Source organism: Lolium perenne, chromosome 7 (genome assembly GCF_019359855.2).
Source record: "Lolium perenne isolate Kyuss_39 chromosome 7, Kyuss_2.0, whole genome shotgun sequence".
NCBI lineage: Eukaryota > Viridiplantae > Streptophyta > Magnoliopsida > Poales > Poaceae > Lolium > Lolium perenne.
In genome coordinates this window covers 307,707,204-307,722,418 of record NC_067250.2, presented here as the reverse complement: position 1 = coordinate 307,722,418, position 15,215 = coordinate 307,707,204, and the positions used below count along the sequence as shown (strand labels likewise).

General features: G+C 40.4%; 2 protein-coding genes across 2 annotated transcripts; both read right to left on the bottom strand.

The window, feature by feature from the left end:
* Positions 1-418: 418 nt before the first annotated feature.
* On the bottom strand, positions 419-5,077 carry LOC127311849 (glycosyltransferase BC10). Its single transcript, XM_051342329.2, has 10 exons — positions 4,668-5,077; positions 3,940-4,038; positions 3,278-3,378; positions 3,123-3,194; positions 2,532-2,622; positions 2,248-2,328; positions 1,637-1,693; positions 1,427-1,549; positions 1,254-1,292; positions 419-1,045 (listed from the first exon to the last, which is right to left on the bottom strand). Exons 1-10 carry the CDS (start codon positions 5,010-5,012, stop codon positions 917-919), a joined length of 1,137 nt encoding a protein of 378 aa, XP_051198289.1. The 5' UTR covers positions 5,013-5,077; the 3' UTR covers positions 419-916.
* Positions 5,078-7,368: 2,291 nt separating this feature from the next.
* Positions 7,369-14,147, bottom strand: LOC127311850 (V-type proton ATPase catalytic subunit A). The gene is made up of 19 exons (XM_051342330.2): positions 13,944-14,147; positions 13,303-13,429; positions 13,150-13,205; positions 13,011-13,067; positions 12,809-12,920; positions 12,659-12,696; positions 12,444-12,545; positions 12,298-12,354; positions 12,146-12,217; positions 11,921-12,022; positions 11,610-11,805; positions 10,955-11,061; positions 10,319-10,513; positions 10,127-10,213; positions 9,319-9,423; positions 9,066-9,163; positions 8,900-8,978; positions 7,907-7,995; positions 7,369-7,801 (listed from the first exon to the last, which is right to left on the bottom strand). Exons 1-19 carry the CDS (start codon positions 14,013-14,015, stop codon positions 7,687-7,689), a joined length of 1,866 nt encoding a protein of 621 aa, XP_051198290.1. The 5' UTR covers positions 14,016-14,147; the 3' UTR covers positions 7,369-7,686.
* Between the last annotated feature and the right edge of the window lie 1,068 nt (positions 14,148-15,215).

The window sequence follows — 15,215 nt, the reverse complement described above, 5'->3', positions numbered from 1 at the left end:
CTCAAATATCCAAATGGTCGTAGTGTTTTCATTGTATGCATGTAAATACAGGCACCCAAATTATGGTAGATGTTACTTTAGATAAATATTGGCAAGAGATGACTTTAAATAAATTGGTAGGCGATATTGCGAAATTCTAAACTTGGGCTTAAAGGGATTAAAACTGCCAGTACTAGTAAGATGTACACCTGTGTCTTCTTTTATGGAAGCCATCTTAGTCGCCCCAAAGTGGCTGGGGTGTTTGTTACAGATATGAATTGGCCAATTGGGCTCATATTTTTCGAATTTCCCACATGGTGATAGTGTCAGGCAAAAAAGAAAAAGATTATCTGCTTATACAATCCAATAAGTTTGTCAAATAAAGTTTGCCATCCTCAGGAGAACAGAACATGTGCACAACATCATGAAAACACGAACATTTAGTAACCCGAAAGAGAGATGCACCGTTCACTAAGTAGGCAAAAAAACAATTACACGATTATAAAGACATCTGGTAGTCCAAAAACAATTATTAGGCTATAAAGATATGTGGTACCTCTCAGTTATCTCTTTGTGTCTACAAAAGAATGGATTATAATAACAACATATTGACGAAAATATGATCTCCAGTAGCCAGGAACTAACGAGTCAAATAGAGTAAAAGGGCGCGAATGAGACTGATAAGAACTTACAGGAAGCACGATAGATTACAACTGAGGGTAGTATCATTGTTATCAATATTGCCACATCCCTACCCATGGAGCAGCGACTACAGGTTTTCGCAGTCACTGCAGCAGCAACCTGCCTCTCAAGGCCCAAATCCGCGTTACTAGGCTTTAGTATTGATTGACTTCACAATTTTTACATGAAGAGAGAAAAAGAGCAAGAGTGCTCATGTAGTTGAACCATGTGTTGAGGGCAAAGAATCAGGTTGAAGTCAAACAGACTTATAATTGCTGAATATCTTCAGTAAGCTGTCGAGAGTTTCAGGGTCAAATTTTCTAGCAAAAAGGTAGCATGGACTCTTTGATCCGTTCCACAAACAAGGCTGCTGTGTCATAAGTTTCTGAAAATAGAACAAAACTAGAATAAGCATCTCATATAGTTGAGAAGGCATGATAGAATCATATGCATGGGATGGTTATTTAAAGTTGCAAAAAATCATTTAAAATGTGTAAAGTAGCTGATAACCCACAAAAAGATAAATATAGAATGTACAATTTATTTGTTGTTCTTTGACAAGTCAAATATTGATCACAGAGTGTTGCCCATACCTTGTCATCACTTGTTACATGGAAGCTCTCATCAACAGACTGCATAATACATTAGAATATATTACCCGCAAAAAAAAATACATTAGAATATATCAATGTAAGGATTATGCAACTAAACGGAAAAATATGTAAAGATTATCTCAGGAAAAAAGTCAAGCAAGGCAAAAACATACTGTTATATTCTTTAAGAGATCATAGCTGACATCAGAAGCTGCATATGACTTTGGATGCCATTTCGCCTCAGACCAATCCACATGTGTAACTGACCAATTAGCTATTCCACCTGGATCTACCATCTGATGTTTCATAAAAGGATTTAGCAGTTAGCAAATAACTCGGAGAAAATAATGTAAGTGCAACTTCTATAGGTTGTAAATACTGACATTGAATAAGGTTGGCAAATAATGCTCGTCAGCAATACAGTTGCGCCCATCGGCTGGCTGCAAATCCCACAATATAGATAAATTACTTCCTAAAAATCGACTAGCCAGCAAAAAAGTCAGATAAACTAGAAAAGTGAGAGTATTCGTTCAGACTTGATGACTATAGAGGAGTTACAGTTGCTCAAATGCATCTCAGTAGATAATGTATTCCACACAAGTGACACAAGGACTATATGAGTCCCGATATTAATCTTATTAGAATATGTCACCTTTTGCTAAGGAAAAAAAGACCACTTTGCAACGGAGTTTAAACATATTATTTTATGTTTATGATAGTGGTTATCAAAACCATAATTCAGTTCATCAAGGCCTATTTACGAAGCAGTTGGAGGGGCATGAAAGACCATGTTACCAATTAGAGGTAATTACTGAAATGCTATACTAGAGTTTCACTATAACAACTCTGGACTTTATATTAAAAATATATGTACATATTTCAGTCAACCTTACAATGCAACAAAGTAGAAATACACTTTAACATCATGTGCAAATTTCCTAGTGAAATACCTGGTACATCCACAAAAGATTGCAACTCTAGAAAAGAAACACACCTTGCAATATAGCTTGAACTTCTTGTAGTAAAGATTGTCGGCCAGAATCATTAAAGCATGTTTCCTCGTGATTGCAAACCACTATAATAAGAGCAAAAATTACACAAGAAATCATATGAGATAAGAGTCTAATACTCAATAATCAACTTCTGAAAATGTCAGCTTCGCATCATGAAAAAACTGGTACCAACTAATATAGAACTGAAATAAGTTGGACCTGCAAGTATCATATATAATACTTATCACTAACAACAACAACAATAAAAAAACTACTTCAGCTGTACCTGAGCACCCTTTCTGAAGTCCCTCTCCTCTATTTCAGGAAGCATCTCAAGAAAATACCTTCCATTTCCATGAGGACCAGGATCCTGGAAGCTACAATGATAATAGAGACAGGAAAAAAACAAAATACTCAGACATGGACATCTGCGAGTGATAACATGGTGTAAAACTAATTAACAAAAAAAATGAAACCGTATCTAGGAGGAACTAGACACTTTTTTGATATAGTAGAAGCGGGACTTAGCGTGACAATTCCAAAATTCATCCCTGACAGGAATCGAACTCCGATCGTTGGGGTGCGCCAGTGTGACCCCAACCACTGGGTTAAGCCCACGTCGTCAAAAATGAAACCGTGTCTAGGAGGAACTAGACACTTTTTTGATATAGCAGAAGCGGGACTTGGCGTGACAATTCCGAAATTCATCCCTGACAGGAATAGAACTCCGGTCGTTGGGGTGCGCCACTGCGACCCCAGCCACTGGGCCTAAGCCCACGCGACACCCTAGTGGTACTGGCCAACACCATTTGTTTCACGCGTTCCCCTTTACTTCATTCTCAAAATGGTAATGAAATACAAGTATTATCGTTCTTACCAATCAACAAAACTAATGCTTGTTCCCATCAGGTAATTAAATACATAGTCAAATGAATACAGCGGAACACAGCTGTGACAGAAAGAAAAGAGTGGTGTCAGTATGGTGAAAGAATTTTTTTTTTAAAGAAGTAACCCATAATCAGGAATCCAAACCTATCAGAAAGAAGGACAAAAAATTGATTATCAGGGTCTTCCAGTGCATTTGCTAATAGCCTCTTCTCTGCATCTATCATTGAAATCGTTCCCCATTCAACCTGCATATCAATTACATACTCTATTATTCAAATTCAACAGCGAACATGCAACACAAACCAATATGATAATCGTTAGAAGAGAAACCTAAAAATATGTATGCATTGTAAGAAGCCCCTCGATTTACAAAGTTAGTACATTTAGAATTTTTGGCAATCAATCCAAACTGCTAACAGTGGTGCTTCAAGTCTGAAGATACTAGTACTAGCCTTGAGGATACAAGTAATGCAACACCAGTTACAGAAAGAACTGTATAATCTATCTCGGACACAGCATGCCCTGGACAATTGGGAATGGTACTAATGCTCTTAAGCAAGCGATCTTGATCAAGTTACGTTCTGAATAAATCAATATGAGCTCACTGCTATATATGTCATGGGTGTATAACGATAGTTTAGCCATTAACACATACATCACTCATTGAGAGAAATAACTTTGTTCTAGGCATTAGCTTTGAAAATATAGAAGACAGATTTTACTTGACAAATCTCTGAGACAAGAAAGTTTAGACAAAACAACCATGCCAGCCTACAAAGGATTCAAGTGTAGATGAGAATTATTACCGCATCACTATGAATATCTCGGCCAACAAAGAGAGAACTGGAATGCACAGGCTTCTGACCCGACGCGTGCACATAGATGGAGTATCGCCCCTCGTGACCCTGTGTAAAGTGATTTGGTTTAAGTTCACATGTCATATACTACCTTCATCCCAAGGCTTAAGGCCTATATTTTTTTTCAGAAAGCAAACTATGTTAAATTTGACTAAGTTTTTATAAAAAATCATTAACATGAAAAGTACAAAACCAATATCATTAGATAGATAATGAAATATATTTTCATATGGTACCTACAAAATATCATATTTGTTCATAAAATATTCTTAAATTTTGGTCAAACTTTATTTCGTTTGACTTTCTGAAAAAAAATAGGCCTTAAGCCTTGGGATGGAGGTAGTGAACAATAGAGAATATCACATTATGTAGACATGCAGAGAGGTTAGTAGCAAGGAGGGAGGAGATTATAGTGACAAGTGCATGCTAGCAAGATAGTATTATTGGCTTGGTCAAGACGATCGGTTTAATTTACCTATGCAAACAATGAATCCCTCAACATTCCACCGCTCAAAGATAAATGCTTACACTAAGCTAATATTGTCAACAACAATGCATTCATTATTGAAATAATGGTTGTTTCTAAAAAAAATGGAAATGTTGATGATGCCTTGGCAATAACGAAAACCCAAAGAAACCTTCAATTGCACAATGACAGCGGGTGAAATCAGGCAAACCTGCAAAAACTTCTCCCACAATTTCTCCAAGGGCAATGAATCGGGCGTCAAGAACATGAGCGCGATCTTTGGATTCTTCGACACGCACGTGGGCATTGCAAGGATATCCCTGATAACAGCGGCGGACATGATCTCCTCATCAGTTTTCCCCCCACGGCCGTAAGAAGGGTGCCAGTCCTTGGAAGGTGTGCACACACTAGAAGAGAAGCGGTAGCTCTGAGAGTAGTGGTGCGTCGGGTAGATATACGCCCCGATCAATACAACAGAGACCAGGCAGAGGAGAAGGATGATCCACATGGGCTTCTTGGCCGCAGCCCGCAGGCGCACAGGCGGCATGACAGTCATGTCCTTGCTGCTGTTCGTCACACTGTAAGGCACTTTCAGCTCCTTACTGGCACCGTCCTTCCCAAGCAGCCAGCAGAGGTGGAGGTGGATATGAGGAGGGAGGAGAGAGAGGGGGGTATATATATAAACGAACTTGATTAACTAAGCTAGAAGGGCACTAATTGTGACATGTGAGGTAGCAAGGTCGGTGACTCCAAAAGTCCAAATGGACGCAACACAAGGAGAAGAGAGGAGAAACGATATTTGGGCGGACGTTTCTTACAATTTCGTCCTTTGGATTTTTGTTTTCTCTACTTATATAGAATTTATTTTTGCGAATTCCACCATGTAGTTTTACAGCTCCACTAGTTGGAGGGGATACCAGGTTCCCTATTCATCCATTTGGCGCTCTTTCTGCCGTTCCTCGTTGTTCATTTAGTTTATCTTCCGTAGGAAGTGAAAGTAATATAGGTAGTAACATTACATAACCTAACACATTTTTGTGACATGACATGACAATAAATAAAGAAAGAGTGTGAGGTGGTAACTAGCTATGTCACCATAACATCACATACCGTAAGACAAGATGAGTTTACAACATAATAAATATGAGTTTGCATGATACCACATATTTATTCTTCCAGGTAGTAACATAGATTAGTAACATGTGCATGTGCATGTTACTACTCTATATTATTCTTCACTATAACTAGCCTAATAAGATGGTACTGATGGTATCGAAGAAGTTGCATCGGAAAGTCAAATCACTTGGTTTATTGTCAATAGTAAGATTAGGCAGGAGGGATGAAGAAGAGCGCGGCATCATCAGAAGGACAATCACTCGGTTTGTTTTCCGTGATAATAATATCATGTACTCTAGAAAAGATGGCCAACGGCATGAGAACTTGATTTTCCGTAACCCGGTTATAACATTGTAGGAGCAAGGTTGTTCGTTCTCATCCAATACGACTTTGGAACTGGAGTAGTGCTAATTATCGTGAGAAACGATTACAAATTATGATCTGTGTTATCTTATGGAAAAGGATGCTATCCTCAGATTTGTGCTAGCACCTTAGGGCATGCCCAGTGCACTACCCTAGAGCTACTTTCTCACACCTTTAACTAGGTTCGGGTGGTCCAAAGTAGGTTCGGATGAGGAGGCAGCCTCTTCTTCACGAAGTGGGATCTTAAGCCTTAAAAGCATGCTTTTTGGAGAGAGAAAGAGATACAGTGTCATATTTGTGGGGTTCCTTCTCTTTTTTTCTAACTAAAATTGTAGCTTCCATTGGAGATATAAAATTGACCATGTTGCTTTTGACAATTTTTTTACATGCAGCAGCTAGTTGTGTATGTCACCATTGCTCATGCCCTTATAGTAACTTTGACTGCAATCAAAAGATGAACGGCTTTTGCTTTAATATTTACTTTTGCTGGTACCTTCGGTACAAAAGTACTGCTGCACGGCGAGTAATGCAAAGTACAAAAGCGGGCAGATGGAACCAGAAAATTCCACAGAAATTGTGGAAAATTGGGGAGCCCGAGTTCATGGAAATTCTTACTTCAAAAAAATTTTTTGTTTCTGACGGGAACCAGAAAAATTGGGGAGCCGGAGTTCATAGAAACTGTTTCTGTTCCATTTTCTGCGTCGAATGAATACGAACGAACAAAATCCGTACACCCAAAGGACAACTTTTGTAGCCCATGATCAATCTCTCAGGATTCTGGAAATCTCCACGACTTCTGCTACCGTACATAGAATTGCACGCAACTAGTCAGCTACACTAATGCAAAGCAAAAGTACAAACCAAAACCATCCACGTAGAGCAAGAAACGAAAGCAAATGCTTCCAGGCACACGCATCCTGCCCGGTGTGCGCAGGCTGAACATTCTCGTCAGAAAACGCACGAAAGTGGCTTCCGGCTGTTCCACTTGCAGTTGCAGGCAAGCGTCCAAGCAAAAGCAGGGACAACATAGGTAGAGACAATCCGCTGCTGCTGCTCCCGATCAATCCGTCTCCGCTTCCTCCTGAACTTTCAAAAGTGATCCCATGCATTTGAGATTTCTTTTTTCGAGAAAACGCAAAGGATGCATTTGAGATTTCCATGGCGTTAAAGGTATTTCTTGTGTGGTTTCTGATCCTGATGTGGGACAGCTCTCTTGCTGTTGAAGCAGGGTAATCAGCTGAGTCATTTCAAGTGATATATTGGCAGTGAAAGTTTGAAAATTGCGCCCGATCAGGGACTTTGTTGCTCTTATTTTCTGTTAATGGTTTCTTTAAATTATTGACACCAGTGAGTAATATATTGGCAGTGAAAGTTAGAAAAAAAACGAGGACATTACCTATTTACCACTGAAACAGTAAATCACAAAGAGGGGATAATGGCAAATAAATATAGACATTATTGATGATGTTCAACTAGATGGACATCGTGCTTATTCAACTATGAACATGCCCACCAGGATCTTATCTTACAACAAATAATGGTACATCAAAAAATAATGAGTGCATCCACGGCACTGGAGACCAAACAATGTAGTCCTGAAAAACAAGTGAAGTCGTCGCGAAAAAAAGGGGGGGTCCTGGAACGTAATTCACATCTACAAACTCCGGTGAAGCAAAGAAAACTGCGCGCAAGTCTGTTCCTTCACAGCATTTGGTGCTCCTTATTGTTTACATGGTGGCATACACAATTTTTTACCTAGCCTCATCTTCTAGGTTGCGGAATCCGGTGGTAAGGTCATCGTAAAGTTTCTGGAATTTCGCAACCAGGACGTCTTCGCCTTCTGCAGGGTCTTCGAACTTTTGAGATCTGTTTCATACAAAAGAAATATGTTAATTTTTTAGTCTAACCAAAATATTCAAGAAGAAACATCAATCAATAGGTAACAACTTGATTATGGCCTGAAATACTTACACAAGGCGGTAAAATAGATCACCCATGCGACTCTTTACAACGGCGTAGGTTATCTTATGCCCTTCAGCATTAGCTGCTCGCTCCACAGCCTGCAAACCATACATACATATATTAACATTTGTGGATATTTCTTCTACGATGGGAACTACCTCTGGCATTCACCTACTACTACAACAAGAAACTTAGTTTCAGTAAATGGAAATAGTTTATAGAACATATGGGTTTATATATCAGAAGTTGCAAATATAAGGATGCAGCGCCTATCACCACTCATTTCCCCAAAACATCCATGTATCTGATGGCTACTTTATTTCCTTATCATGCGCTATGTACCTTTATTGAATGGATTATATTAAGTCTAAGTCCCAGCTCATTGCCAGATTTTACTTGAGTAAATTACAGTTGCCTTAACGTTTATGCAATTAACCAGAACAATTCAGGCCAAAGGTGCACAGGTCTAGCCGTAGACTTTAGCATAAATAGTTTACTTAAGCCCATATCTGTTCATCATCACTATCATAGCCTGACACTGAGTGTCAACATGATGAGGGCACATCAAAATCCAAACCGATGAGGCAGGGAAGACAGATCAAACAGACTCGGGGTGGTGAATCATTTGTCATCAAGAAAAACGTAGTTAACTGGAACTTTCACTTTGACCTGGATAAATGGAACTGGCTATGGTGCATAAACAGTTGGATTAGGCGTGACTAACAGTGTCCTTTTCAGGCCTACTTGAAACTCAAAAGTACTTAGATACTGCCATAGAGTTGAGGATAAAATAAAGCAGGGTGCAATTATTGACAAGGGAACCATGGAAACACCTAGGTTCAACTATTTTTGCAATAAGCCCCTAGATCAAGATTCAGCAATATCAAACTTTACACGATAGGCATGCATCAGTCAAAAATATATACTTTCAAGTTCAAACATCTAAACTGTTTGTGCAACCTAAGCTTTAAGGCTAAAAAAGGTCACAAAAAGAGGGATTACCTGGTTCGCTAATGTGTTGAAATGAATAATGTTGCGCATCATCCAAACTGATTTGTAGAATGGACAATACTTGTCATATCTGTTTCAACAAATATTCGTTCTCAGTTAAAAACAAAGGTTAGGCATAGAAGATTATTCATATAAAGCAGACGCTGGTATCACTCACGGGGTAAATGCGTTCTGCGCCAAATAATCTTCCCTCAGAAGCTTGGCTGTCTCCAACGTAATCTTGTCACCTTCTCCCAATGCATCTTTACCAACAAGCTGACAAGTTGGCAAAATATTAGTCCAGTGATGATGCTCATGCGGCAGAAATTGCATTATGTGAACTCTTCCGAATATACAATAACACTAAAATATAAATTGAAGAGTTTGCAAAATTTATTGTGAATTAAGAACATGATGGTGAATATGAATACCTGGACAATTTCATTTAGGTCATCCTCTCTCTGCAACACCTCACGTGCCTTTGTTCTCATATCAATAAAGCTAGAATCGAACTTATCATAGAAGCCTTCCAAAGCCTACAGTACAGAAAATACTGTGTTACAGCAAACAAAATCCCTGGAGTTTAACATCTCAGAAGAAAACATCATTTTAGTGCCACGTTTTTTTGAACTACCATTTTAGTGCCATGTTTAACACATATACACAAGCATAACAAATTAACGGGAAACTTTTTTACAGAAACAAACTTTAATATACAAGACACAACATAACAGCAGATAAATATGTGCACAGAATGACAGAAGAAATACAATATGTGTAGCTTCTCCTGCCTACACGCGCTCACCAAATAATAGTATGTTCGCGATTATTAATGTAAGATGCATGCACCATAAGTATGGGATGTGAACATTGTCAGACTGACAAGAATCAGTCAGATACCAAATGCCACAGAAGTACAAGATCTAAGAGATATAAATTTTCTAATTTTCTGCAATTTCAGCTGTAATTATTTACAAGACTGACAGATCCAGTGAAACTACAAAATCATCCAATGCAACTTCCATTAACACATAAAAACGATTTATACGATTGGTATAAATCATTTGGAGTTCATCTTATCTATCCTAAGGGCCTTAGTACATATGGAAGTATTTACACTTTACACCATCTACAAAGTCTATCGGTCTCTTTTTATCATTTTTTTTGTCTTACTGTAGAGTAGAGAATTCAGAGAAGATAGTAATTGCATTGACATCCTAAGGTAAGTTAGAGAATAACCGTGGCATATTTCGAGTAAGAAATGAGCCAATTGACAGAAGGGAAATGCTTTCTTTGAGCCAACTTCTTATCCAATCCCCAGAAGACCTGCAATTCAGAGAAGTTAATTAGTACTTGGTAGTATAAACGCAATAGATATTCTGTCAGTATTGTTTGGACCTAAAGATTGGAGTAACCGAAAAGTTTCCTTACCTGCACAATACTGAGGGTTGCAGAGGTGACAGGATCTGAAAAATCTCCACCAGGGGGAGAAACAGCGCCGACAATTGTGACACTGCCTGTCCGGTCTGGACTGCCAAGACATTGCACCTTCCCAGCACGTTCATAGAAAGATGCCAAACGTGAAGCCAAATACGCAGGGTAACCACTATCTGCAGGCATTTCAGCCTACAGCATACAAAGCACACCATTAGTTCAAAAAACCACAATAGTATGCAGTAAATCAGTAATCAACACATGTGCAAGGGTAACTTTTAATTCGAAATAGAGTTAAATATCTTGACAGGGTGTTGTAGATTTTACTTCTGTTTCAGCAAATATGTCCTAACTACCATCTGCAATTATATCCTTGAAACTGAAAGTACTGTCAGCTACCATCAGGTTCTTTAACAAAAAAGAACTTAGTAAAGAGGAAAAAGTAAACAACACTGGTCATATAAATTCATAATCCAGGATTGATACAAAGGAGAAAAAAAACTCTACCCCATGAATAGCAAGTTAGGGACTTTAGAAATTAATAAGGAATTCTCGTTTTGCACTAGCAAATATATACATCAGTGAAAATAAGGTACAAAAATGGCAATAAACAGAAATAAGGAAGAACCATACCAAACGTCCAGAAATTTCACGCAGTGCTTCTGCCCACCGGGATGTGGAATCAGCCATCATACTAACATTGTAGCCCATGTCACGGAAGTATTCAGCAATTGTAATTCCTGGATTAGAGGAAAATAGCACATTATTGTCTTGTTCATATAGAAAAAATAATTTGCAAAGCATAAAAAGCAAAGGCTCTTTAGAAAATTAGCAGGAAACTAGAGATGCAGATCCTTAGGATCATTCACTACAAGACCTACGCTACCAAATTCCCATAATAAAGAAAACTATAAGTCTAAAATGAAGGAGTCAAATATAGGATGCATATATCCACAAAGTTCTATTAAAAACTAAGGACACCTTCGGGATATGCCCAAGATGTACCAGTGGTTACTGCTTTTACTCTTTTTATATGGTGCGTTTTTCAAATTTGTACCATGAAGCCCAAGAAATTCTAAACCTAACTGGTATCTCTGATCGTACATAGATAGATCACAAATGGGCAAACCACAAGCTTGCAACAATTTCCACACCATGATTACTTTAGATAAGTACGTAGTTTAGTAAAGCGAGCAACACAATGAACTGCATAAGATAGAAAGGCATGCTTGTTACAATACTCGAAATCTGGAATGCAAACAGAAAAAATCAACCAATTATATGTTACCTGTATAGATGGACGCTTCACGCGCAGCGACAGGCATGTTGGAGGTGTTAGCCACAAGTGTTGTTCTCTTCATGACTGACTCTTCACGTCCATCAGGCAACGTCATTGTCAATTGCGGGAAGTCCATAAGGACCTCAGCCATCTCGTTTCCTCTTTCACCACAGCCCACATAAACCACAGTGTCGGAATTGGAATACTGTATAAGGTAAATTAAGTCAGTAAAGTTTAACAAAGTTGAGTCACTTAAAAGCCAACGTCCAGAGCTGGAATAACATAGCCATTATGAAACAGGAGGTGAATAGCTGTAAGACCTTTGAGAGTGCCTGACTAATGACAGTTTTTCCACAACCAAAAGCTCCAGGAATAGCACATGTTCCTCCAAGCACAGAGGGGAACAGAGCATCGAGTACACGCTAAAAAAAAGATCACGATACATGTGAGATGCATCAACAATTCATGGAGTAGCACCAAACATCAATTTGCCAAACAAATATTTACACAAATACAAAATATCCTTGAGTAGCTAGCAAATATACCTGTCCAGTCAGAAGAGGCGTATCGGCAGCAAGTTTTGACGCAACAGGCCTTGGTGTCCGCACAGGCCATGTCTGCAGAGCAGAAATATGAAAATCGTTCAGAGATGTGCAATCATGGCATATTCAAACTTTACGAAGGGAAAATGCTTTACGTGGAGCATAGTGAACTCCTTTTTGATGCCCTGGAACTCCAATTCCAGCACTGTATCCTGCATAACAAGTAATAAGGTCGTCAAATGAAGTTAATAACAAGAAGAGATAAAGCAGCAGATCTTTAGTATAGGCAGCATCTACTAACCTGCAAACTGTACTGACCAGCAGGGGCAATATAGCTAATTTTTCCCATAGCACCAGGAGGGAGCGCAACATGATGTTTCATCAATGTGTTCTCAAATACGGTCTGCAAGGAAGTAACACAATATAGGGATGCATATAGGGGAAGTTAAGAGCATGCGTCCACAGATTGCAGAATAAGAAAATTATAAAGAAGGAACAGATATTCAGCAAACTCACAGCGTATAGATCTCCATTTGTGATAGCATCTCCAACCCCTGGAACAAAGGACCGAATAGTTAGTGATCTTCATGTACAGGACAAAACTTAACAAGAGGACATTAACAGCATGCCTATCTTTTATACTAGCATGTTACGACGTAAATCTACCTAGCTGGTTTGGCTGGAATTCCCAGAGCTGATCTTTATCGAGGGCAGGGACTGAAACACCACGAGGAATGTAGACATCTCCGGATTTGATAGCAATAGTTTTCAGAGGGCGCTGCAACGAGAAGATTATAAAGTCATCATACCATCACAACAAAAACTCTTGGTAAACGTAATGAATGTGCCTAGGCTGCGTTTATCTTACCTGGATTCCGTCAAAGATGTTTCCAAGAATACCGGGTCCAAGCTCACACGAAAGAGGCTGCATAGAAAATAGCCATGTTGTGTCAAAGCATCGTGAATTTTATCTGTGAGATGCACATCGAGATCAGTAGTGAATTTACCTTCTTTGTTCTCAACACGGGGTCATTAACCATCAGCCCGGCGGTCTCCTCATAAACTGCGGACATCAGTGACAGATAAAATTCGTCAGATGGCAGTGATGAAGGAGAACTCCACAAGAAAATGCAAGGAAGAAGAATTGCAGCGTGCCATACCTTGAATAGTGGCAGAATCGCCCTCGAGACGGATGATCTCCCCGATGAGGCTGTCGTGGCCGACACGGACGAGCTCGTACATGGCGGCCCCGCCCATGCCATCGGCGACGACCACGGGTCCAGAGACCTGGAAGAGCAGAGCATTCGGGTGAGACAATGCATGACGATAGATGAACCAATCAGAAGACCCCGTGGTATAACGGATCAGCACATGTGCCTCATCGGGTAAGCAGGACCACTCGGTTAGAGGCAGCAAATCGGGGCACGATCTCACGATCTGAGCCAACCCGAGGACAATAGTTGCAGGATGTACTAGTTGGGTAGCTGAGATTAGAACACCTATTGGGGCACCCCATTGACCCCGATAATGCGAACGCAATCTGACGATCCGAACACCCGTCGGAATCCGAAACCAATCAGCCCAATTCAACGAATCGAGCCCTCCCGACCCGCCCAATTCACGCGTGCGGGCAGCACATCCCCGCGATCGAGGCGCGCGGTGGATGGAGAGATCCAGAGGCGCCCCGATTCCGACCCGAGGCTACCGCATCGGAGATCCACGCGACGGGGTCTCGCGATCCAGCCGGTGCAGGGGACAGGGACAGGGACAGGAGGAAGAGAGGGGATGCAGACAGACAGACCTTGCGGACGTAGCCGTACTCGCTCTCCCTCTCGCTCTCCTCGAAGGTGGTCATGCGGTCGCCGTGCGCCATGGCGGCCGGCGGGGGGCAGGCGTCGTCGGCGGCCCGGCGGGCGGCTCAGATGAGATCACGGGGGAGCGTAGAGAGGAGGAGGGAGACGGGTCTCTCGCTCGCTCGCTCGCTCGATCTGTATGGGTGGGCTGGCTGGACAGGGTCGCGAGGAGGTGGTGGTGATGAAGAAGGGAGCCACGATATCTCCTCTGACAAGGTGGGGCCTTTCCGATGGATTAAATGCTTGTTTAGCCCGATCTCTCAGACCAGCACGGCACATGTCGCCCGTTCATTGGCCGGACTGTGTTCTCCTCTCCTACCTCGCGGCGAATCTCCGATTTGCTTTCGAATTTTATCTCTCCACTTGTGTTCCGAAATACTCCGTATAAGAATTTTGACTTTATTTGTTTCAAATAAATAGTAGTTTTTGTGCCGATTTTTCTTCTTCCAGATGTGCGCTGCGTTGATTATTATGTTGAGCCGTGTTTGCTTTTTGTCTCTACATACCGACTCTATAGGAAGAATGGTAGAGGCGGGCACGATCACACGCGCGCCACATGCGCGCAACCACGTGACCGCATCTCCATCAACACTCCCTAGATCTGAGGCTAAATCAGGAGTGTACTTCTAACTATTGTGATGAGCAAAAAAAAAAATCGACTAACTTTATGGACAAGAGTAATAATAATACTAGTTGAATGCCCGTGCGTTGCCACGGATCCGTAAGTTCTTTACCCCTTTTATACATGTAAATCGTAATGCACTTGAATATGGTCAATGATTTGAAGATCCATACGAAAATACATTAATCAACATTTTACGAGTGTCAACACCATTCATAGGAGCATGCACTCTCACTTCTTCACCATTGCACATAAAGGACACGATTTTGTTTCACATTTCTCTCTCTTTCGCTCACTCAAATCAACATTTAAACGTAATGCAATTGAATACGACTGATGATTTGAAGACGTGAACGAAGATACATATTTAAGCAACATTTTATCATTATCAACATCATTCACATGAGCATGCACTCTCACTTACTATCTTCACATGTGGAACCTCAAGGACACATTTGTGTTTCACATTTTTGTCTCTCGCTCACTCATCCTCATTGAGTTGTAGATCTTGAAGAAGAAAATGCATGCCAGAAACATAATTTATCTCCCTTAATCCCATTTTTCTTAGTGTATCAGAAAAGGTAGATATAATATTATG